At 44.9% G+C, this 25,249-nt stretch overlaps 1 protein-coding gene across 13 annotated transcripts; it reads left to right on the plus strand.

Moving 5' to 3' along the window:
* Positions 1-1,738: 1,738 nt before the first annotated feature.
* PSAP (prosaposin) lies at positions 1,739-25,210 on the plus strand. 13 transcript variants are annotated; one of them, XM_032116146.1, is made up of 17 exons: positions 1,739-2,175; positions 11,691-11,824; positions 12,829-12,903; positions 13,590-13,715; positions 13,971-14,165; positions 14,884-15,027; positions 15,547-15,603; positions 16,728-16,736; positions 17,816-17,884; positions 18,345-18,458; positions 19,223-19,318; positions 19,517-19,703; positions 19,853-20,004; positions 20,168-20,209; positions 21,653-21,733; positions 22,273-22,380; positions 22,912-25,210. In XM_032116146.1, the coding sequence occupies exons 1-17, from the start codon at positions 1,764-1,766 to the stop codon at positions 22,945-22,947; spliced, it is 2,037 nt and encodes a 678-aa protein (XP_031972037.1). In that variant the 5' UTR covers positions 1,739-1,763; the 3' UTR covers positions 22,948-25,210. The 13 variants fall into 13 exon arrangements, with proteins under 13 accessions (XP_031972037.1, XP_031972039.1, XP_031972038.1 ...); XM_032116148.1 differs by having other exon boundaries at positions 17,855-17,884; XM_032116147.1 differs by having other exon boundaries at positions 16,731-16,736.
* Positions 25,211-25,249: the final 39 nt, after the last annotated feature.

A 25,249-nucleotide genomic window follows, 5' to 3' on the forward strand; every position in this document is an offset into this window, starting at 1 on the left:
GGAAAACCTGAGCTAGCCTGAAATTATAACAGATTGGGGGTAGAACTTGCTAGCTCCACGCTAGTTCTTCCTTCCCCCTGTCCTTCAGCTCTCAGAAGAAAAACACTCTGCCTGCTGAAATAGCTTTTCTGTTCCAGACAGTCTTACTTAACCTCCTTTTAAATATTCTTCACAAAGCTCTTTTTTTTGGTGTGTGTTTTCCTAGGTTAGTAGCTGACTGCTGGTTGGAAAGTTGAGGTGCCTCGTCAACACTTTATGTGCACTCCTGAGATAAGGGCAGCACACAGAGCCCTGCCTAGGCAAGGTGGCTTTAGAGCCAGAGTAAAGGTTGCTTGTTTAGTCTGGCCAAAATTGGGGGTGGCTTTCTGCCTCGTTGATTCAGTCTGGGTGCACCTGGCTCCAGTTTGGGAATTACCTAAGAACCTGGCACCCGATGGCGGCGATAGCAGAGGCTCTGGAGGTTCCAAATGAAGCTGTGCTGACTTGTGGAGGGGCAAAGGCCTGCGTAAGCATCAAGTTCTCCTGATGTGGTTTGTGAAGAAAATCACGGTAACTGTGAATTCTTAGCCTGGCTTTTAAAGGGTCCTTATAAGAAAAGGAGAAATGTGCATTACACTGTTTGGAATAGCCTGGCAAAGTGAAACAGAACAGATCCACTTCCTCCTAATCCTCATGCTGCAAGTAAACGTTAAATATTATCAAAAAGCTATCAAGTCTGGTCCTTGAAAAATGAACATGTAGGTAAGGACCTAACAAGGTAATAACGTGTGTGCCCTCAGATGAAGGGCTGTACCTGGAAGATCCCCAATGAACCAGGCAGGATAAGCCTGGCAGAGGGCAAGCTCTTTGGATGGGATAAGTTTGTGTTGTGCTCAGGCCACAGGGGATGCCCAATCCCCCAGGCTGTGGGAAGCGTTATCGAGGACCCTTCTTCCAGCTACAGCAAGCCTTGAGTGTGGGTTTAGAAGAAGAGGGGAGCTGGTCTGGCAGCTCTGCCTAGTCGTGGGGAGCCCATGAGGGATCTGCTCTGTCCCTTGGCTGAGTTGGTTCAGTTTGCTGATTCAGTCAGGAAAACGCTGCCTTTTTTTTTTTTTTTCCTTTCTCCTTTCTGGGTTAGTTTGTTTTTCCAGTTAGCTGTATCAGTGCAAGGGGCACAGCAGGAGTAAGAGGCTGGGAGATAGCAAGTGAGTGAATTCAGGCTGTTGTTCTTAATTGTGCTTTTAATTGCTGTTCATTTGGACCACAGGGATGCCTGGCTGCCCTGTGACAATGGGGAGCCTTCCCTGCAGGACAATGAAATAAACAGCATTCCCATTGCCTCCCAAGCAAGATGGGACGCCCGTGAGTTGGAAGTGCTGTGGTGGCAGATGCCCGGCAGGATGTTTGGTTGTGTGGAGACCTCACAGCACATCCTGCTATCTGAAGGAGGCCACAGGGAAGCTGGGGAGGGACTCTTCATCAGCAATTGTAGTGACAGGACAAGGCGGAATGGGTACAATTTGAATGAGAGGTAATTTAGGTTGGATATTAGGAAGAAACTTTATTACTGTAGGGGCAGTGAGGCACTGGCAGAGGCTGCACAGGGAGGTTGTGGATGTGCCATCCCCTGGAACTGTTCAAGCCCAGGTGGGATACAGCCTTGAGCAACCTGGTCCAGTGGGAGGCCCATGGCAGGGGGTTGGAAAAGGTCCATTCCAACCCCTTAACACTACGTCTCCATGTTGGTGTGTGCCTCAATGAGATGCTGCCAGCCTGGCAGGTCTATGTGCGGGGACTCCTGCCTTGGGGACTTCCACTGCCTCAGGGCAGAGCCCGTGGAGGCAAAAATCGCGTCGAAGGCTTTTCTTTTTTCCGGCCTAACACCGCCGTCTCCAGTAGCGGGGGCTCGCAGAGGGCTCCGGGGAGCCGCAGCTCCGGCCTTCAGGACACAGACCCAAGGCCGCCATTTTGCGCTCCCCCGAGACGCCCCCACACGCCCCCGCCCCTCGCCGCTGTCCCGCCAGTGCGCGTGCGCGGGAGGCGGGGCGGTGTGCGCGCGTGCGCGCCCCCGCCCCTATATAAGGGTGGGAGCGGCCGGCGCCGGCGGCGCCGCATTGCAGACGGATAACGAAGCGGTGATTATGGCGCGGCCGCTGATCCTCGGGCTCCTCAGCCTCCTTGGGCTCCTGGCCGCCGGTGAGCACTGCCCTCCGCCTTCCGAGCTCCTTCCCCGTCAGCTGAGCCCCGGCGGGCTCGAGGAGAGGTTCTCTGAGCGCCCAGCGGGACGAGGGCAGCGCGGAGGGGGGAAGGCCGATCCTAATGCTGTTTGTATTCCCTCAACAGGACCCGCTCCCAGATCCGAAACAGAGGAAGCAGCGATGAGGGAGGGTGGTGGGAGTGGGGCTTTCAAGGGCGCCTTCGGGATGGCTGTGGTGGAAATGCTGTGTTTGGGGGGGGGGCGGGTCGCCCAAAAATAGCCCCAGGGAGAAGCGGGGAGTCCCCTTGAGGATCCGGCCATTCCCGCTGCTGGTAGGGAAATGACTTCCCGATGGCACGAATCGGGCAGCTCAGACCCCAGGTTGGTGGGGACAATTGGGAGGGACTGTTTTTCCTGCCAGCAGCGGTGTTTATCTCCGTCACTTCAGGGATAGATGGCTGCTAATCCTCTTGCAGATGGTGGGAGGTTGCCTTTGCTGTTGTGTTTTTGCATTAGGAGCTCCTGCTCCATATGGAAAATTCCACTGATTCTGCTGCTCGCTGCCTCGGTACCTGTTGTTGCTGAGGTGAAAATGATGGGAAGAATAGATGATACTCTCCCTTCAGCTGTAGGATTAGAGGTTAGAACATGCGATGCTTGTGTTTTGTACATTGCAGAAGCTTGACAGAGGTATGGAAATGGTTCATAGTCTGATGAGTGGTAATACACCTTTAGGTTATGGGGTGGAATAGCCAGAACCCCCAAAATGTAAGGATGTGATGTACACAGTTACTTGGCGAATTTTCTTCTAAATAAGATTATTTTAATCTTAGAGCTTATTTGCTTACAAGTTTAACCTGTGGCATTTCTAAAAGCAACCAAGAGAAAAAGCCCAACTGGCTGTTTAAAGGCCGCAGGAGTAACCAGCTGGCATAGCACAGTAAATGACCCTATGAAATTTTTCATGATTGTACTTTACTGTAGTTTTAATGTCATGAAATCATAGAACGGCCTGGGTTGGAAGGGATCTTAAAGGTCATGTAGTTCCAACCGCCTGCTGAGGACAGGGACACTTTCCCCTAGATACACTGATAATATTTAATATGCTGATACGTGGGCTGTTTAATGGATTATCTCAGACTTTTCAGTCAGGAGGCAAGAAAGCAAATGCCAGCTTTCAATCTGCATGTGTATCTGCTTTAATAGTGTCTTTTGAGTCTGCTCTACACTGGGTTAGCTGCCATCAGTTACCACTCCTGGGACTGTTTCTAAATCGCTGAAATCATTGCAGTTTCTTGTGCTTTGGAAATGAAAAGGCTTCACCTTGAAGTATCCACCAGCTTTCCCTTTAGTGTATTTAGGGAAATTGTAATGAGAAACCAGTTCGGCAATGAGAGTTTGCTTGGCCTACATGTTAAAGGCATGGTATGCAGCTGAGGGTAGCAGGAGACTAGTCAGGCCTGTTTTTCCTTAGGAAGTCGCTCTTTTAACACAAATAAACAGCTGTCTTTTTTCACCAGAGTTCTGTTATGAGTGCTAATTGCCTCACCTACCATGCAGATTTTCCTGAAGATTTTGCTGTGACTACCCGAAACACCGTTTTCGTCTGCTGAGCTCGCTAATTAGCTGTATAAAGATTCAGCCACCCTTGTCAGATCCTAATGGAGTCACTTGGCTGCCTTACAGGCCGTGAGGGTTTTTGGTTGACCTACTTACAGAGCTTCCGTGCATCTTCCCTTTAAGGGAGATACAGAGGAATTAAAGCAGGCTGTACAGGTCCTGGCACCTCCGGACTACTGATGCGCACTCTGATTATTCCGTGTCTTTGAGGCCAGGGAAGGAGGAGGAAGGCTGGCTGTGCTGTTAAAGTGGGACTCAGTTTCTCTTTAACTGAATATTTCCCCCCTTTTCCTAAATTAAGTTAAGCTGGGAGTGGAAAGTAAAAACTTTGAGGATATGATTTTTTCCACATCCACCCTCCCCTAAAATAGTAGACTTAAAACCTTGTAAGGGAGGAAGATTCAAGTTAATGTATATGTTCTCTAGGAAACACTGGTCAGAACATCTGGGGACAGGAAATTTGTAGGCTGAGTTAGCCTGTCTTGGATTTTCTTGAGGGTGTGAATGAAGCAGATAATTGGACTGTGTTCTGTAGTTTGCAGGCTTGTTCTGCTATCAGTGTGGTTTCTAACAAAGAAAGCCAGGCTGCAGCCCACTGCTGCAGATTAAATTAGAAGAGTCGAGGGTGTCTTGTATCAGCAGTGGTGTGTCCAGCAGGACCAGGGCAGTGACTGTCCCCCTGTGCTGGACACTGCTGAGGCTTCACCTCAAATCTTGTGTCCAGTTCTGGGTCTTCACTACAAGGACACTGAGGTGCTGGAGCATGTCCAGAGAAGGGAACGGAGCTGGGGAAGGGTCTGGAGGGTAAGTCCAGTGAGGAGCAGCTGAGGGAGCTGGGAAAGGGGCTCAGCCTGGAGAAAAGGAGGCTCAGGGGGGCCCTTCTCACTCTCTGCAACTCCGTGACAGGAGCAGGGAGCCAGGAGGGGGTCAGGCTCTGCTCCCAAGGAACAAGTGACAAGCTGTGCCAGGGGAGGTTAAGGTTGGAAATAAGGAGAAATTCCTTCTTGGAAAGGGTTGTCAGGCCCTGAAATGGGCTACCCAGGGAGGGGGTGGTGTCACCATCTTTGGAGGTATTCAAGAAACATCTGGACCTGGCACTCAGTGCTCTGGTTTGGATGACAAGGTGGTGACTGGTCACAGGTCGAACTTGATGATTTTAGAGGTATTTTCCAACCTAAATGGGGCTGTGATTATATAAAAATAAAACCTGTGTTTTGTTGGAGGAGTAACTGGATACGAGGCACTGTCAGGCCATCACATACCGTAGCAGGTGCTTTGATAGCACACCAGTCATATGCCCTGTGCAAACCTGCCCTTGCACAATCCCCTCCTTGTTTGCTGGGGAGGTATAAATAGAAAGGGTTGCTGTTGGTTGTGTCTGGAGGAGCTGAGCCAGCCGTTCTGCCTGCTCCCAGTCACGCTGGGCTGAGTGCTCCATTGGAGCCGCAGAGCTGCCTGAGCCCAGTGCGGCCTTTCTGCACTCCTGATTTGTGCTGTTTGTGCACCAGAAAGGAGCTGTTCTGGGAGCCTCTGAACACCGAGATGATGTGGAGGCTGGAGCAAGAGAGAGGGAGCTTGTCAGCAAAACTGGATCTGTCACCTGATGTCAGCTGAAGCTTCCCAGGAGGCTGGACTGTGGCTATTTCAGGGAAGGCTTTTCTGGTATAAAGTGCAGGGACATTTTGATTTTGTATCTGTGGGGGAAGCAGGACCAATTACTGCTGCTTGCTATGGGTTTTTGTTTCAGTATCTCATGTAGATCTGATTCTTCGGAGCAGGTTGGGGCAACGCCTTAGAACTCTGTGACATAAAAAGAGAGAATTTATTTTTTCTGAAAGGATTTACTCACTTTGTTTTATTTTTTTTCATTATGGAGCAACTTTTAAATGCAATTCGTTTGCTGCTATTAAAATATCAGAGTTGCTTTTGCAATTTAAAAAGGCTACGTTGACGTGTGTGTATATATTTCAGGGCAGTGCCTCTATGTATATGGTCATGGGGCAGTGTTTGGTTTCAGCTGCTAGATAGCAGATTTTCCCAGTCTTTGTGCTGTGGATATGTTTGTCTGGTGAAAATGGGCTGTTAAATACAGGATTGCTGCAGAGACTGACATGAAATCTGTCCCCTGCATCCCTGCAAAAAAACCCTCAGAACAAAAGCAGAAAGAATGGAGATGGACAACAAGTATGCCCAAAACATTTTTGTGTATTTCTTCAGGGATCTGCTGCTACTCATAACTTTGGGAATATCTTAGCATACTGTATGGGACCACTTACTCCTGATGACTACCAGGTGCCCTAGAACATCCACTTGTCTTCTGGATTCTGCCGTAGAAAATCTCAGGCTGAAGTCAGGCCTTGCTTGGCAACATACGGCCAACTTGGAGATTATTCTCTTGCAACCTTTGTAGTTACCTGGGACAATTCACTGGGCCAGTAGAGGTGATTTTACTGTCCCACCTCATCCAGTTCTCTGCTCTCTGTAACTTCATTGTGATTGCTTGTACCTACACAAACTGCTTCTCTTGCCATGCTTCTGGTGAGGGAAGCAAGGGAGCACCTGAGGTAGAGGCAGTGTCCCAAAATGAGAATGAGCTCCCCAATTTGGGGAGGACCCTGGTTGTGGTGTTAACTCCAAATTAATTTCTTGCCCATCACTCTAGTTAGAAATGTTTCAGGCTTGGTTTTTTGTCAGTAGATACTGGACAGGAAGACTCATTTTTAACTGGAATGCTGGTAACACTAGCCACATTTCCTCCAGTTTTTCTTCAAATTGCCTGTAATCCCTCAAATGTTATGGTCACTTTTACTGCCTCATTAATCCAGACGCATAGAGTAGCCTTTTGGCAAGAGTCACTGGTGTGTGATGCAGTTATGACTTCTGAAGTTTTACTATTAACTGACCAGAGAGGCTGTGAAGTATTGGGCCCTTCAGATAACTTTAGGTTGGGGTCACTCCTTCACTTCTTGACACTTTGTAAGCTTCAGTGAAGAGAGGTTGATCCCTCTTGACTTCTTTAACTTAAACACGCTTTGCTTTTGCAAGTATCAAAGGACATGGGGAAAAGTCAGTAACTAACAGAGCACAGATGGCAGAGGCTGATGCATTCACTTGGTGTTTGGTGTCTCTGGGAGATAATGAACGACTTTTTTTAACATTGCAAGTAGGACAGCCTGAGAATAACATCCCTCCTGATGAATAGGTTAATACACTTGGACAAGTTGGACTGTCACAAAAGCGTAAGAGTTGACAGCACCCCAAATGATCTTCACATTTTACTTCAATCCATTGAGTTGAACAGCAGCTCAGCACTTTCCTTGAGGTTTTCTTTTCCAAATTACAGGTTAATTTGTCTGTAACCAAGGGTTTTTCTAGCAGTTTGGTTTGGAGGAGGCTGGAGTCTTCAGGTTGAATTTCTCTGTGTTCTGGATGGTAGTTTTCTAATTCATCCTTTGGCTCTTTAAGGTATCTGGTCTGGGTCCTTAGAATCCCTGTTCACTGATGCTTATATAAGGTGTTAACTTTAAGTCTCATTTGTAGCTTCAGGGCAGCTTTGGAGGGGATTTCTTGGGATGTTTTTCTGAGAATCTAAGGGAAAAAATTCTGACTGGCTCTCCGTGGAAGAAGAGTGACACAAATGCTTGAGGGAAGGGAAGGTGTTTTCCAAGAAAGGTAATTGCCTAGCAGTTTTCCTGTAGCTGTCCTTGCAGAATGATAATCCAGACATTATAAGCTTCCTTTTAGGTCCCTGTTTCCTGGAGAGGAGTGGAGAACTGAGCTGTGCTTTCACATGCAAGGCTCTATAAGCCAAGTGGAAAAGGTGATATTTTCTGAGGGTCCATCACCTCTACTTCTCAAATTTGTGTCTGTGTGTTAGGATAAACTTGGTAAAGCAAAGGCTGTTTTTCCTTAAATTGAAGAAGCTACATCTGAAGTGGTTCAAGCAGGGAGAAACCAGTGAAAAGGACAAGTAGAGAAACACCTTGGCCTTCACAGATAAACTTGTTTGATGCTCTAAAAATAGTGGCTTGCAAGAACTTCAGGAAACAGGGGGGACAGGTCTTGGTGGGCATGACATGTGACTGTTGAGAGCTAATCTACAGAGAAAGGAGAAATCTATTAAAAAATAGATGACCTTAGATAAGGAAGAATATATAAAATAGAGATGCTAGAGATAACAAAGGAAGTAATTCCCTTGGGTTTTTCCATCAAGCATTGAGAACTCTGTGAGGTAACTGATGGTGCTTTGCTTTCTCTTGGGTTACTGCTGTGCTGGGGATGTGACATACCATGTTAAAGTATTGCTCCTTTTGTAGCTAAGGCTATTTGGAGGGAAGAGTTAAAACTCAAAACTATTTGTTCTGAGGCAGCACAAGGTCTTAACACACTTCACTGGCATGTTTGCTTTTGTTGTAATATAAGTTAATATAGGAGGGAAAAATTCTGTTTCATAGTTAAATAGGAGAATAAGCTAAAAGGGAAAAAGTGGTAAAGAGTAAAGAGTTTCCATCTATTCTTTTCTGAATCTGCAAGATCTGAATTAATGCTGCCTTTTTTTAGCTTTGTTTTTGTTTTTCCCAGAATGTTCAGAAAAGGAGGGTGGATTTTGTTGCAATGAAGGTGCATCCTTTCATATTAGATACAATATTTCAAACAAAAGTACTTCCACATATTACAGAACAAACTAATAAAAGTTTAACTGACTTTGAAGTAACTGTGGAAGGTGTCAGAAGAGAAGCCGTGATTAGTGTGCATCATCTTTATTCTGTAGTTGCTCTAAAATGTGCCAACCATGTGTGGCCTTAACAAGCAGATTTGCTTAGTCACTGTGTGACTGGAAAGTTCTGTACTGAAAACATAAAATTTAGAGTTGTCTTTTCAGAAGAAAAGAACTTTGCCATGTCCTTTGCAGCAGAAAGGGCACTGCTGTTCCATCATTTTCTGTTTTCTCTAGGTAAGTTCATCTTGTAGGTTCATCCTGTGGTGTAGCTGATTCAGGTTTCTTGAATCTGTTGGCTTTTTTGACAGAAAGGTCAGGAGGTATAGTGGCATTTCCTCTTGCTCTGATGTTGTGCAGGAGTGAGGACTTTAAATAATACCAGTGGGAAAGTGTTTGGAGTGCGCACTTCCATCCTAAAACAGTTTTTAGTCACTGGCTTACTTCTGCCTCTTAATCCCTGTTATTTTCAAGTTCTTGTAAGATTGTCTTTGGTCCTCTCTAGAGGATGGCAGATAGAATTAGTGTCCTTATTGTCAAATTTGAGGTGACTGTGTGCCCAGTGGCACTGCTTTGAGCAGAATCTGAACAAAGTGTTGCTGTTTACACCCCTTCTGAGAAAATACTTCTTTTTCAGGGTGGTGAGATGTAGTGCAGGGAAACAGTGCAGTCAGAGGCATGAATAGTCAATGCACTGTCAAAAATCAATCTAATTTTAAGACTTTTTCTTTTCCTCCTTGTGAACAAGTTGGAGCATTGTGACTGTGTGAGCATCTGATACAGAAGCCATGCAACAGGAAATTTGTGAAAGACACACAGCCAACAAAGCTGATAAGTAAAAATAAATCTGAAGCACAGTATTTTTTAAATGCACTTAATAATGACCTGTTGCTAAGGCTGTGAGGAAGAAGGAACAATACATTGTTCTGAAGCTGGTACAGATCTGAAAAGTCATACAGTGACAGGATCTTAAAAGTAAAAAAGCAAACAAAACCAGAGAGCTCACTAAGAGCCTGATCAAACCAGTGCAAGTGACAGCATGAATGCCTCCATTTGGCTTTTAACACTCTCCTAAATCAAGAGTTTGATAAACTGCTTGGAATAACTATTACTGGAGTTGTATAGTTCAGTTTTGTAGTCTATAGTATGCTTCAATGTAGGGGGGGGTAATTGTCTTTTGATAAAGGCATACGTTAAAAGCTGTACTTGTAAACAGTTGGGAACCCTTAATTCCACTGCTTAAAGTCCAAGTCTTGATTGACTTTATTCAGAGCTCGGCTCTGCCTTCCAGAGCCTTCCTACCACTGTTCAATGCCAGTATCTGAAAGGGAAGAATAACTTTCCCTCAACCAAGTGTATTCTTGCTAATTGTCACTCTGCCAGAGCTGACAGCTCTTTGGCTGGCCAGTCTGACTTTGAAAATTAACTATTCTTAGTGCTTGCAGATCAATAATGCTGGAGTTTAGAATAGACTGTAAATACTTTGCTAACCATACATTATTAGAAGCTTTGAAGTTTTACTCGTGCATTCTCCCAAGCAATACCAGTGTACTGTACTGCTCAAGAATAATATGCAATGAAGGCTTTTGGCTGGGAGGAGAGGGTGGCAAGCATCAAGCTCTTGTGTAAAAGATTAGGCGTGCAAAGCACATTTTTCTTAAAATGAATGGGTCATTCCTCTGAAATCCAGTATAAACAGGCTTTATAAATCAACAGCTGAGAAGGCTACAGAATGCCACCTATAAAGCAGTGTTTCTCTGGCTGTTTGATGAGTGGTGGCCATGTACCTTCTAGACGCACTGGTAATTCAGCTTTAAATCAATCCTCTAACTGCCTAGAACAAGACGTGAGAAATGGAAAAGTGATTATTCATCTGTTGTAACCTTATTAGAAGCTTCACAGGAATGAAACAGCTTAAATCCTGCCTCGTGGTGGACAGTGTAATTTGCCAGGGTTTTGTAATGTGTGTTGATGTAAAGGTAACAACACCTGTACAGCTAATAGGTTTGAACAGGTTCGGTTTATATTTTGTTTTGGGTTTTTTTTTTTTTATTTTTATAAACTTTGGCAGCAGTGCCTTGTAGGCTTGGATCATGGTGGGTTTCTTTGGAGCCTGTCTGCTGGAGCCTTTCAGGAGTTGTTTCTTGATTGGTTAGTACAATGTAGGGCATTGTCTCCTGAAGATACAGAGCTTACTGACAGATAGGATGGTTTCAGAAACTGGTAGAAATTGGGTGTCAGGTCCAGACAGCATAATTAAAAAAAAGAAGCTTGGAAAGTCAGTGAAAATGTGCATTTGATTCACTTGTCCTACTGATTACTCATAGTGCAGATATTTTACAATTCTTTACCAGGACTGTCTAGTAAAGGTGTGCTGTGTCTTACTTGAAAACTTTATAGGTTGCAGGGCAGTCCCACATGGGATGGGAGGTAATGTCCAAAAAAGGACTGGTACATTTTTTCACCCCCACAGATTTTTCTGTACACAGTTGAAGGCCTGACCAAGAGAAAAAAAGGAAGTGTAAGTAGGTTTAGTAGGTTTGATAACTATGATAGAACATTCCTTAAGAGTATTCTTAAAGCTTTCTGTTTATGGTCAGTGTTTTGGTCTGTACCTGCTCTTTAGTCTTCCATGCAATATGCACATTGTTGTGGCTCCTAATCTAATTTCTGCCCTCACTCTCTAACTTGCTGTGTGAGAACAGGATGGTTCATGTGGGAGGAGGAATGCAGACAGCAATTGCAAGCTGGTTCAGAGTTGAAGTGACAGTAGGACAGGAGAACAGGGAGGTTGTAGCTTTGGGAATCAGCTGAGGAATAGATTTCTGTAATGAGCAGTTTTTCTGTTTCAAGTCATCTGGTAGTTCTTGTGTGCTAAGCAAAGTGAGGTTTTCTATTTTCGGGATTTTAAAAATTTTTTTTACAAAAGGTGGATGATGGGGGAAGGGACTGCTGAGGTGCTGAGACTTGGGCACTTCATGAGGGAAGTTCAACTGTTGTGGCTTTTCTAGTTTTTTTTTCTTTGAATCTTTAATCAGAGTTTGGGATGCGTAAAAAATTGCTGGATTGAAATGTGCTTAAAAAGATTAATAAACAGGTGGTTGTACTGCTTGCTTTGCAGTGGGAATCATCCAAGCACACAGCTGGAAAGGTTGATTCTGTTTCTCTCTCTGGCAGCCGTGGCAAGCCCTGTCCTGTGGCAGAAGGAATGTGTGAAGGGGCCGGAGGTGTGGTGCCAGAGCATTCGCACCGCGTCGCAGTGCGGGGCGGTGAAACACTGCCAGCAGAATGTCTGGAACAAGCCTGCCGTGGTAAGTGTCAACCTCTGAGACCTCCCAGGCCCACCTGGGGCTGAGGTGGCTGGTTTCCATATGCTGAGGAAGATTTCTCAAAGCCTCTGATTGGAGTTAAGTGCTACATCTGAGTCTGTCATTTGGGTGCTAGATAAACGTTGCTTTTCACTGCTCTGTCTTGCACAACGTGTCTGCTGACTTCTCCCGTGACCTGTTGTACAATCACCCAGCAATGTATGGAATGGAGCTTGTGGATTTCACTTGTTCCTCTTTATTACTGGCTCCTAATTCATAGGAATCTTTTCCGAACTTGAGCAATTACTATGAAAAAAGCTGTGGATTTCTTTAGGTCTTTCTCAAAGGTTACAATTCCCAGAAAGATGCAGCATATGCTAAATTATGAAAGTCATGACAGTAAATAGTAGTACCAATATTACATTTAGTGCAGCTTTTCAAGTTGCATTTGCACTAAATGTGAGGGCTGCTTTACTAGATGTAGCTGTAGTTTGGGTATTGTTTCACAGTTTTCTAGGGGAGAAAAAGGTGTTTTACTCACATTCAGTCCACATTGGCTGTGTCTGTGCAGAGGTACTTCAGTTTAAGGAAAAACAGGGGAAGGGAGGAATGTCAGAGCACCATTACAATGATTGAAGCTGCCTGAAATGTTCTAAGATTACTAGCAAGTATGAATGCACTGAAGAAAATGGTAAAAGAAGAAGGTGTCTTGGGGCAATCAACTATATTATACTTCAAGGGACTGGGACAAGGTGAAATGAGCAAGTGGTAGCATGCCAGCTTTTTCATACAGTGTTGGTTTACTGAAGAAACTGGAGCTAGACATGCTTGAAATAGCCTCACTCTTTGTTTAAAAATACCTTTTCCCACCCTGGCCTCAACCAGTATTTCTTCCTTAACTTAATTCCAAATCTGTTTGTTCTTTTTGTTGTTCTTTTCAGTGTTCACACACTTCTCTTACAGGCAGTTAATTCTTTCTCCAAGTAACTCTCTGCTTTGCTCTCCAGAGCAGTATTCCCTGTGACTTGTGTAAGGAGCTTGTGACGGTGGCTGGCAAGGTTTTGAAGGATAATGGCACTGAGGTAAGCAGAGCTCCTTTTCTCCTCACCCCAAAACACTATTTGGTTTCAAGATCTCGTGGTGAGGGGGTGGAAGAGTAGTCTGTTTTCCTAACATAAGCAGCAGATGTTGAAAGTGCATGAGGAAAAGGCTTTTAAACAGCCTTTATTGGTTTAGAAATTAGCACATTCTAGAGCCTCCCATGCCTTAACACATCTGTGATTGACTGTAGATGCTTAATAAAATTGTTCTTGTGCCAGTGGGGCAGCAGTCTTAAAAGATAGGGCACTGCAGTCTGTAGGAGTGAGTGGTTAACCAAGTGAGTAAACCAAGTGGCCTTCGTTTTGTTTTCTGAGCACTGCTTCCCTTTTTCTTTTGTCAACCTGTGAGTTCTTTGGATAAACAAGTCACGGTCTCACGAGCCCATAAGTTCACTTTCTGCTCTTAAATGTAAATGTTTGGTTCTGGTGAGGCTGGACTGTGCAGGCCACACAAGCAGTGTTACATGTTTTTGCTGTGGCAGGGTCTCATTGAAGGTCCAGAACTGGGGAAAATATGTCTATAGTGTAGAACCTCATTCTAGTTTTGCTTGTTCCTACCTGGACCTACCTGAGTCTGAGGAGCTAGTTTCAGGCTTTGTATTGAGCATTTTGGTAATGGAAGGAGCATTTGAGAGAGAGCTTATCTATGCTCACCGCATCTTTCATAGGACGAGATCCGCTCTTACTTGGAAAAGACGTGCGAGTTTCTTCCTGACCCAGGCCTGGTCTCTGAGTGCAAAGAAATTGTGGATTCCTACCTTCCAGTTATCATGGATATGATCAAGGAAGAGCTTGTAAGTAGATAACAATTTTCAGCTGTTGGTATTAAAAGTTGTGCTCCTGTTGATGCCCAAATTTCTCTTCTGCGTAAGATTGTGCATAGGATCTTTCAATCCTGTGTGGATCACTGGTAGTATTAGTTTGAAGCCTGCTTCCTTGCTGTGAAATGTTTTCCCTGTCTTACCATGTTTCAGCTGAATGACTCTCTACTCTGAGCTTTAAAAGTGGCATCAGTTTGGAGCTTTATGTGTGTATCTTGTCTCCCCTAGGATAAACCTGAGGTTGTGTGCAGTGCCCTCGCTCTGTGCCAGTCCCTTCAGAAGCACCTTGCAGCAATGAAGCTCCAGAAGCAGCTCCAGACCAATAAGATCCCAGAGCTGGATTTCTCTGAACTGGCATCCCCATTCATGGCTAACGTGCCTCTTCTCCTTTACCCTCAGGACAAGCCCAAGCAGAAGCTTAAGGTAAGGGTGCCAGGGCTGTTCCAGTGTGGACCATATGTATAATCTCGGATTAAGTTCTACAGTCTGTAAAGGCAAGTCTTGTGCTGTGCTGTTGCCATCCAGGACTGTGGTAATCAAGCAGGTCTTGCTGGAAACAATTTCTTCTGAGAGAAAGCTTGGCACCAGGGTTCAAAGGAAGAACAACTCTTCTCATATTTTGAGCAACCTGCTAGCTGTGCCCCTCAGGGGATGCATTTGTCTCTGAATGTAGAGGTGACAGACTGGATTGGAAAAGAGCAAATAGTTGACAAAGGGGGAATAGATGAGGCAATGAACTTGGGTGCAGAGGCTGAGTGTTGACAGCAAGCCGGGGTGTGGGAGTTGAGCAGTGACTGGATTGAGAACAAGCTGCTGTGGGTGGAGCAGATAAGAACTATGCTGGATTTAGAAACCTCCCCACTGTGGTCTGTAACAAAACCAAGAGATTTGAAGATTGGGTATCTTAACTGTTATCTCTACTTTGAAGCCAGGTAGGTACCTAATCTCCATCTAGTAGCTGGTGCACACACCAGCAGTAGCTTGTCTCCCTACTAGCTCAAGCTTCAAAGTATTCTACAGGGTGTTTATTAAGGTTTGCATATTGCTCAGAATAGCTTGTAAAACTTGGTAGTAACAGAAGCATCTAAAACATGTCATGTGAAGTTATGTCAACTTCAGTTTCCTTCCACTCTTTGTCCAGGCGAGTGGGGATGTGTGCCAAGATTGCATTCAGCTGGTCACTGATGTTCAGGAAGCTGTGAAGACAAACTCCTCTTTTGTAAAGTCTTTGGTTGCTCATGCCAAGGAGGAGTGTGACCGTTTGGGACCAGGGATGTCCGATATGGTAAACTGTCCTTTTTTGTTGAAAAATTCTGTTCCGGTAAGCAAACGTAAAATAGTTTGCTCAGTGCCTTAATCCCCTGATCATATTCTCTATTTAATATCACAAAGGAGACTCTGATGCATGTGTTAACACAGTAGAACAATAACACTAAAATTGTAAACTTAATGGTCAGGAAAGTTGGGTGGGGTGTGTGGGACTGGAGAGGAGGAGAAAGACTCCAGATTGCTTTTAGCCATTAAAGGCCTTTTTCACAAAAATGGTCTGGCTGGGTAATGTGGTCGTATCAATGAGGGGGAGGGCTCTTTGACCTGAGAGGAAGAGAAAAGGCTAAGCAGTTAACTGTGCAGCAGTTTAGTAACCTGCAATGCCATTTTGTATTTGGGACAAGCTCTGAAAGACCTGTTGTTATGAAGTAGAACAGGTAAATTAATACCTTGAGATGTATTAGAAAATTCTAGATGAACTCTACAGCATGAGTGGTTTGATAGTCACAAGACTTTCTTTTCCCAATTCCTGCAGTGCAAGACCTACATCTCTGAGTATTCTGACTTGGCCATCCAGATGATGATGCACATGGTAAGATCAGCAGAGTGTAATATTTGCTCTCAATTAATTTTTCTGGCTTATGTAGCTGGCTTCTTTGGGAACAGGAAACATGCACTGCAATAAAACTTTGGGGAGAGCCCTTGCTCTGTAAGTCTTGGTGTTAATGCTTTGAACTTGGTGTTTGAATAATAATTTCAGTTTCAAGATGCTTTCTTCAGCACTTTTCTTTCCATTTTATAACCACTTCTGCACTGCAAAAGGCACTTTAATCCTTTGAAATGTGAAGATACATTACACATGTTTCTTTATATTCTTTTATCTCAGTCCTGTACTTACATCACTTCCCTCTCCCCCAAATACTGTGTTAAGGATATTAGAGTTGTCTTTGTCACAGTTTTGCAAAATTGGCTCACGTGTTAGAGATAAGGTGTCTCCTGGAAGCAAGGCTAAACATCCTTCTGGAATTGCTGTCTCAGGGCTCCTGCTCTCTGGGCTCTTGGCAGGAGCCATGCAAAGTGAGTGGTACCTTCTGCAGCAACATGCATTTACCTCTGACCACCTCGATAGCACGTCTTGATCCAGAGAGCTGAGGGCCTTTAAAAAAAGAGCTTAGCCTTTCCTTAGAGAATGCAGTCCCTAGATGCCACAGGTGACACAACAAATTACAGGTGAGTTTCTCAGTAGAATATGTGACTGACTTGAACCTGAAGTTGGCAACATAGTGGCCTTTTTTTGTTTCCAGTTGCTAAAGGCTACTTAGAAGCTCATTGTGTTCCTTAAACATTCTGGGGGGAAGTCCATCTTTGTTCCAGCAGCACTAAGTTTCTCATTTTAAGCATTGCAGTGCAGTGTGTTGTTAATACCTGAAATTGGAATATGACTACACCTTGTATGCATCTAAGTGTTGTCCGGCCTCTTCGGAGGTAGTCTTGCCCACAATGCATTAATAACTGCAAATGAATAATGCTGGTTAGCACTGTGCAATTAAATGGGAGTTGCTCTAGCTGAGGATCTTTGGGGTGGGGACTGTGTCATATTCCATTATCTTCGTGGAAAGAATTTATGCAGTTCCAAGTGCTTGACATGTTTTTTTCTCTTAACTGTTATCTTAATTTCTCCTTTCTTCCTCTGTCTCCAATCTCCCCTGTCAACAGAAGGATCAGGTAGGTGAGCAACTTGCCTGTGGTGGTAGCCTGCTTGTAGTTCACCCTTTGCTCTTAAAGAGCTTGTGGTTCACTTCTTGCTCTCTTAGCTGTACACATGGTGTGATTGTACTCAGTGCTGACAGATACAAGGGATATTTATGTGATTAAAACAGAGAAAGACTGTAGGCTTCATCCGGTGCATCAGTCCTACTTCCAGCTCCAGATACCACTTCGTGCTACTAAGATTTCAACTTGATTATGCCTTGGCCAGTAGACCAGAAAATATCCTCCCTCTTATAGAAGAAGGATAGATGTGGAAAAAGCATGCCAGTGGCTCCCGTCAGCTGCTGGTTTGAAGTCTGGGCTCAAAAGGGCTTGGAGCAAAGCTGTCCCCAGGTCTTTCCTTGGTTAACCTTTAAATCCAGAACAGTGGTATAGATGTTTGAAGTATATGAATTGAAAAGATGAAGGCTTCCTGGAGCAATTTGGGCTTTTAATTTAACCTGTCCTGTGAGACCTTGTGTCTGTCATGTCTCTGTGAGAGAACATGTGTGTATGTGGGTGTTGCTGTAACATTAATACCTGGAACTGCTTCTGACAATGCACGAACCAAAGGGCTTGATTTAGGGGTGCTGCCTGGAGTAGTCTGAAGCAGCACAGTATCTCTGGTGTGCTGCTTTTGCCTGTGCATGAGATTGTGGCATGATATATTAATATTAACTCTAGGATAAGCCTCTGCTGTAAGAAGCTTGTGACAGGTGAGATGTGATCTTCTGATTACCTATAGGACCAAGGGTGTCTTTTTCTAGCTTAAGTAAACTTTAGGTGGGAAAATTCAAGTTTTGTGTCTCTCTCACTTTGCGTATCCTCCTCAGAGCAGTTTGCCTCATATCTGGCATTTCTTTGTGCATTTAGTAATGTATGTTTCAAAAAAGAAGTGCATGAGGAGTGTGTTTCTTTGAGAAAGACTTAGCCTTTCCAAAGACTGATACTGTTTGCTCTTTTCTCTTACTGTGAGAAGAACATGTGAAGTTCAGTTGTTGCAGTACAAATGGTTAGGCTTGAGTTTTAACAAGCTCAACTTTTGTTTCTTGTAGGCTGTGTTCAGTAATGCAAGAAACTGTTTCTGTTTGCAGAATGTGATGTTTCTGGCAGCTTTAAAGAAGGTAGTTTGTGGATGAGGAAAGAGGTTCTTTCTTCTTAGGCATTTCTTTCAGCTTTTGGGTGAACTCTGAAGTCAGGATAATTGACGTCTCCTGTGATTACTTAAAGCTGGGGAGCAGCTTTGTGGATGCAGGTCTGATGTGATGCTGCTGGTGGCCTGTTTTGGTGTTGGTAGCTCTTAAGTCAGCTCCTTTCAAAGGGCATGGGTAGTGTGGCTCATGGGACGTGGTTTTTTAAATGGGGGTTTTAACCTCTTCCTCTTTAACAGGAACTGCTAAATTTCATCCAGTAGCTGTCCTGCCTATAACCTTACCAAATGCTTTGGCAATACTTGAAGTAGAAGTAGTCATGAAACTTCTAGTTGTGTTGGAGCCTTTTAAAATTTAGAGCTCTGCTCACAGGCTCTGTAGAAAGGGCAGAGACTTCTAGACTTTTAAAAATTCCTTGTACATCTCTTTTCAGCAACCAAAGGACATTTGTGCCATGGTTGGGTTCTGTTCTTCTGTGAAATCTGTTCCCCTTCAGCCTCTGGTGCCAGCTCACGTGGTTCATGAGGTGAAAATGGAAACTGTGGAGGTAAGATGGGGTTTTTGTACTTTGCTTTCCTTTTTGCTTTAGTGTAACAAACTCAGTGAAACAGAAAAAGATGAGCTTTTATGCACAGAATAATCCAAGTCTTCCTGCATATAAATTCCTGGCCTTTTCTTGTTTCTGATGCTGATTTGTGAAGTAGGAAAGCTGATGATTTGTTTCAAAACCAAAGCTACAAGGTAATGCTTCAGGATTGAAAGGGGAACTCTTGTTCCAGCAGTTCTGAGTGACACCTTAAATGTAAATTCTTAGTTTGAGTTCTGCTCTTTGTTTGGAGTAATACTTTGATCACTTTTAAAAATGGGGCAGCACTCTCTATATGCAGATAGGTGATCAGGGTCAGAATGCTGAAGCTCTTGAGTTTGAAGAAGCGCCTTGTCTTCTCCAAAGTTTTTTTTGTGAACAGGAGGATGTCTCAATTCTAGGAAATGTTGTCCTCCATTAAGGTATTGTAAAAACCACTATATATTTCCCTTGATTTCTGTCTCTGTGGGATTGCTTATTTCTTTGTGTCTACTAAATTCAACTCCTTATATAGCCTGGGGGTTGTAGTCTTGAAATTGATCATACAAAAGGCCTGTTCATTCAGACAGGCTTTTTGCTGAGACCTTTGAGGTTGGTTTTGGGTTCTGTGTGACCTTTTGAATACAGCCCAAACTGAGCAGTTAGGTGAATGCTGTTAGGAATTGTCCCTGTCAAGTGGGGTCCATTGCTGCTGTATTGTTTGTGTATTTCTTCTGTGTACTCAGAAAGCCGTAGTTCAAGAGAAGACTTTTTCTCTGTGTGAAATCTGTGAGACCATGGTGAAAGAAGTGACTGGCCTCTTGGAGAGCAACAAGACAGAGGTGTGTGAGTTGGTGGGCATGGTACCCCTTCCTAGGCTTTGGCTGAGATGGGGCCGTACTGAAGGGGGAAGGAAAGTTAATTTTATTGCCTGTTTTCACAACAGCAAAATTTCTGTCCTGGGTGGGACAAAAAAAGATACACTTATGAACTGAGTCAAATTTCTCTCCCTCATTTACTCCTCCTCCCCTGTGCTTCAGGAGGAGATTGTGCATGAGATGGAGGTGGTCTGCCGCCTGTTCCCGGGAAGTGTCAAGGACCAGTGCAAGGACTTCATCGAGGTCTATGGCCAGGCTGTGATTGACATGCTCTTGGAGGCAACAAATCCTGAAGCTGTGTGTGCCATGCTGAAATGCTGTGCAGCTGGCAAGCTTCCCCAGCAGCCAGGTGGGTGATAAGGGGTCTGTGGTGTTCAGAATGAGCTGGTTCAGCTATGATGAGCTCTCTCTTGAGGACACTGCAGATACTGCCTCTTTTCTTCTCTTTGCGGGAACTACCCAAGCACTGATGTTTGGTTTGGTTTTTATTTTTCTCAGTTGTAGTGAAACCTGCAGGTGGCTTCTGTGATATTTGTAAGATGGTGGTGGCTTATGCAGACAAAGAGCTAGAGAAGAATGCCACGACAGCTGAAATCGAAGCGTTGCTGGAAAAAGTCTGTCACTTCCTGCCAGAGTCTGTCAGTGATCAGGTAAGGTGTTTGTGCAGGAGGCAGACTAAAAAGCCATGGTCTTGGTGGTTGGGAACTGTCCCTGTTGAGTTGTTTGGTTTGCATCAGTCCTAACAGTGACAATTATGCTTAACTTCATTTTCTGAGTGTTTTACCTGACAGTCTGTCTACATGCTAATTTTAGGTTCGTCTCTCAAGTGTGTCTGCTTCTGCTATAAATGTCCAGGTACTCCTAACAGAGGTCTCTGTGTTTGGCCAAATGCCTTGTCCGTGGCTAGAGACAAACTGTCCACAGGTGCAGCTGGGACTGGCTTGTGTCCGGCAACCTGACCCTTCACAGATTTTTCCCTTTACTAGTTAGCACCAAAGCATAACAACTTCTCCTGTGCTGTAGAGCAAATAAAAAAGGGGGAAAAGGCTTGATCTGAGGCAGCTGAATGACCTTGCTGTGTGGCAGTCTGCCTTCCAGTCAGGAAAAGGCAGATGGAGATAAACAGAAGGATGAAACACAGAATCCTGGAATGGTTTGGGTTGGAAGGGACCTTAAAGACTAATTCCAACCCCCCTGCCATAGGCAGGGACATCTTGCAGAGTATTTGGGAAAACTAGAGAGCAGCTTCTCTTGCTGGTTTTTTAACAGCCTTCTCTGCTAAAGACTGGGAGGAGTTTGGGGTGCAGGGGGTTAGGTTTGCTCAGTTCTCATCCTTGGGAGTTGGCAGTCCTTTGAATAGATGTCTGCTTTTAAGGGCCTGAATTGACTGGCTGGATTGTTGGACTAATTTGCAGTCAGGAAAAGTTTGCCTGGAAATCCTCTGAGGACAGTGGGTGGGAACAGTTGAAGGTTTGTTGTTTTTTTTTCTCAACACTCTTCCTGTTCAGGGGATTAATGAAGTAATTGGAAGTAGGCTGCTGTAATTTCAGTGGGACACCTGTTAGACCACTGATACCAAGATTTACCTGAAAATCTTATTATGTGGTTGCTGAGTGTCAGCAAGTGGCAACTGCTTGTAAGTTTACTGGGGATAGAATATAGAGGCTTGAAGCAGCTGTGGAACAGCTCTTCCTGCTGTGAGGCTGTTTAATAGCTGTGGTTGGTTTATTAATTGATGCCATTCGTCTCTGCTGAGAGTGGCAGCATCTTCCTTAGCTCTGACGGTGGCCTCTCCACTAGAGGGAGAGAGGCTGTTCCTGGCAGAAAGTGCTCCTGGTGCTGCCTGGTCTGAGGGAATGAATAGCTTGAGTCCAAGTGCTTAGGAGTCCTTGCTACTGTCCTGCTCAGGATGTTTGTCTCCAGCTGGTTCCGTGTGCTTTCCTCTTGAGACAGGAGTGATCTCATGATCAGAGATGAAGCTTTGCAGTCAAAGCTTCTCCTGCTTGGTTCTTTTCCCAAAGCCTGTCCTGTTTGGTTCTTTTCCTTGTGATCCCTTCTCTCCTCATAACCTGTCTGCAGGCAGCTGCAGGCAGGTAGGAGCTAGCAAAAAACAATGTAGTTGTGTGATTAGTGCCTGACTCCTTTGCCGTCTGCAGAGCTCAAGCCTCTGTTGTGTCCTTGTGGAGTGTGTCCTTGGGGTGTTCAGGGTAGCATGCAGGCATGCCTGCTGCAGACCACATATTCCTCTGCTTTCAGAGGCTCCAACGGAAGAATCTCTCACCCTGTGTTTTGTTACAGTGTGTGCAGTTTGTGGAACAGTATGAACCCGTGGTTGTGCAACTCTTGGCAGAGGTGATGGATCCCACTTTTGTTTGCACTGTGAGTATTGCATTTGGTTTTATTGAGTGCAGGCACTGATACAGTCCTGCCTACTGTCCTGGGTGCCTTTCAGTGCCCAGCATGCAGAAACTCCGCTGGAATCAAAATCAGCACGCTGAATGCTTAGAGCAAGCCCCTTGAGCAAGGCCTGGGGCTTACTGCCTGGCCTGACTGCCAGCCTAGCACAAGGAAGGGCAGAAGGAGAGAGCTGCCAGTGGTTATCCACTGCTGAGGTTCAGTGACAGGGTGCTGTGATGTGCCCTAAGTGTGGTGGGAGGTAAAGTGACATTTCCTAAGAAAGGTCCCTCTCTGTAAGACCTGTTTTTCAAAACTTGATACGAAGAAGTTGCAGTAACTTAATTCTCCCCTGCTTTGTGGCTGCTGGTTCAGCTGCAGGTGTGACCTCAGTGAGAGCTCTGGCAGCTCCTGCTCCTGTGCAGCTTCCACACTCACTCTCAGGTGGAAGCTCATACATAAGGCTGGACTTGAGATCTCTTGGTGCAGTTAGAAAGATGCTGACCGTGCTGCTCTTTTCCCAGAAACTCGGAGTCTGTGAGTCAACTAAAGAGCCTCTCCTGGGGAATGATGCCTGTGTCTGGGGTCCAGGCTACTGGTGTAAGAACATGGACACTGCTGCTCAGTGCAACGTACGTAAAGCAGGGTTCTGCCTCCAGTTTCCTATTGATCTTTGACAGCTCCTTCTGAGCTTCTTTTGGCTTCTACCACACTTTGAAGTGGATGAATTCCAGTTGAAAAAATAACCAAATGGGTACTAGTTTGATTAAAAGGTGTTTCATAGCTCTTAGCTTTCCTCTTCTTTTTGTATCCCCCACCTGTCTGCTAGTATTTCAGAATCTATAGTAAGGCACAGTGTCAGCTTTATATTTAGTTAGTGTTCCTGCAGCCAACAGACCATGTCACAATCTCTCATCAGGCTCTAAAAATTGGCTTCCAGTATTGCTTTTTCTGCCAGGCCTTAATGGCTAAGGGTCATCAGCCTTTTCTGAAAGCTCCTGGCTGGTGGGACCAAGGATGTTATTTATTCTAGTCCTCTTTGAAATCACTTACTTTAAGAAAAACATATTTACTCCCAAGATCTTGGCTCAGGATAAGGTGTTGAACTGCTTGTTTGCAAACTGGGTTTTTTCCACTAATATCAGCTGTTTCTTCCCCTTTAGGCTGTTGATCACTGCAAACGTCATGTGTGGAACTAGAAGAAGAATTTCCAGTTCTGAAGGTTTGCCATGGCTCTTAGGAAATGTGGGCTGAGGTTGGCGGAGAGCTGTATCTCACCTGTCCCTCCTCTCTGCCTCATTAACAATTTGACCTTCAAGTTCCTTTGTTGTAACTCTTCTGTAGCAGTGCTGCTGTTGAAGGATCAGATCTTCATCGTTGACTTAACAAAGATATTCCCGATTGTACAGTTTAACTCATTATGCTCCTAAAAATAGTGTGTTGTAGATTTTTTTTTTTTAAATCAGTAGGCTGACGTGGTTTTTTTATGTGCTGGGAACAATGACAGAGATGACGACATGAGACAAGGCTCTTATATTTTAATTTTAAAAAAAGAACAAGGTAGCAACTAAACTTTCAAATGTCTTTCTGTAGGCAGCATTGGGAAGATTTTATATGCTTTGCATTTTTAACATCTGGCTGGAATGTTTCTTTTCTATGTATGGGAACTCTAAGGGATAATGTTGAATCTGGAAATCCTTTCAGCTGGAATTTTCAAAGCTCTACAGATGCAGAGGAGGGGGCTTTGTGTGCCCAGCTAGCTTTCAAAGTAACTGGTACTTTAAAAGATGCATTTGAGTGATCACGCTTGTGGCTCATGGTGTTGTTATAGCTAAGGAAAACCCTCCCTCAGCCTTTGATCACATCCTTCTGATTTCCTTGGACTACTTGGTCTCAGCATGGGTGTTCTGCTGCCAAGCCCTGTCCAGCGGGATGTCAGTCTCCTGAAGCATGCTGGCATACCTGAGGAATGACTCTGTTTTTTCTTATCCTAGTTGCTCAATTCTGCTTAGTCTTGCAGCTTCCCACAGGCAGCCAGCTGGGTGCTGAGGAGGAAGCGTGAGCTGTCACTGGAAGATGGAGGAGGATCAAGTCAGCAGGAGCTGGGAATATGTCAAAGGGAGTTCAGCATTGAGGGCAGAATTTTTGGAAAAACGGGTTTTATTGTAAACTGTTCGTTCCTTGATGTGCTTTTTTTCTCACAGCATATTTCAGTCATCTGAAACTTGTGAGGTGCTGTGAGGTCTGGGGGCACCTCCCCCTGCTACCCACCCACTCTCACTGACACCCTTCTGAGTAACTGGAGGTATGAGTTGTTATCCAGAGTTCCCATTTCTGTTGGGAAGTGCAGCAAGCAGAGATGGCAGGTGGTAGGAGCACTAAAGTAGGTATTTGAAGCTCTGCTGGCACACCTGACAGCCTGCCTTTGAGACCTCTCTGAAATTCCACTGAAATGGCCTGAAATCCCAAAAAACAGCCTTCAAGGCAGACTGCTACCCTGGGAACATGGCAGGCCCTTGATGTGAAGGGTCCTTGGGAGTGAGAATCCTGCTTGTATTCCTTGGGATGGGCCTTGCATTGGGTGTGCACTTCTGATCACATTAATCCCCACAACAGAGGCACCGAAGTAGCTCTGAGGAGACCTTGGGAAGGAGCAGCTGGGCAGATGTGGAGCTTTGAAAATTCCAGTCCTGTTCAGAAAGATGCTGGTAACTCCTGCTGTTCCTGTGGTGTGTGGGGCATGCAGGAGCTTCCCTAACAACGCTGTAGCAGCAAGTAGAGTATTTTTCCTTGGAAAACCACGGGACTGCTGGTTTTTGGTTGATCTGTGTACATACTAAAAGCCTGGGCAGTGCTAACACATGGCAGCAGAGGTTGGTCTCTCCTGTTTCCTGAATGCTGAAGCACTCATGGCTTTAAACAAGAGGAGAAAAAAGGAAAATTTCTGCTAAAGACATAAAATACCTGCAGCTTTCTGTCCTGACAGGCTTGTGCAGTGGTTCTGGTGGTGTATCCCAGCTGGGGTAGATAGAGCAGATAGGAAATGGGCTCTGTTCTTTTGGCATCACTGCCCTGGAGGGACGGGCTGTGTTACACCACGGTACAGAGGGTGGCATGTGGTGTTTTAAACTGGATGGCGTGGATCTTTCTTGGGGGCAGGTGGAGCTGCACTGACAACTTGGCAGGGTGGGAAGGTTTTATTTTCTTGGGGTTTTTAGCAGGATTCATGCTGGTGACCTGCTGGGCAAGGCAAACCAGGGGAAGTCCTGTGCTGCTGCTGGGAGTCCCTTTAGTTTTTTCCCTTCCTGTGGACTGTGGCACCTGACCTGCTTGAGTCATGCTGGGGGGACACGTGCAGTTGCTTTCTAAAGAACATTGTCTTGATTTTTTCTTTTTTTTTATTTTTTTTTTTTTGCACAAAAGCTTCCTTAATGAACAATAAAAACTTCTGTAAACCGGTAAGTTCTTGTGTTTCATTTTTTTCATTGGCAAAGGATCTTG

This window comes from Corvus moneduloides, chromosome 8 (genome assembly GCF_009650955.1).
Source record: "Corvus moneduloides isolate bCorMon1 chromosome 8, bCorMon1.pri, whole genome shotgun sequence".
NCBI lineage: Eukaryota > Metazoa > Chordata > Aves > Passeriformes > Corvidae > Corvus > Corvus moneduloides.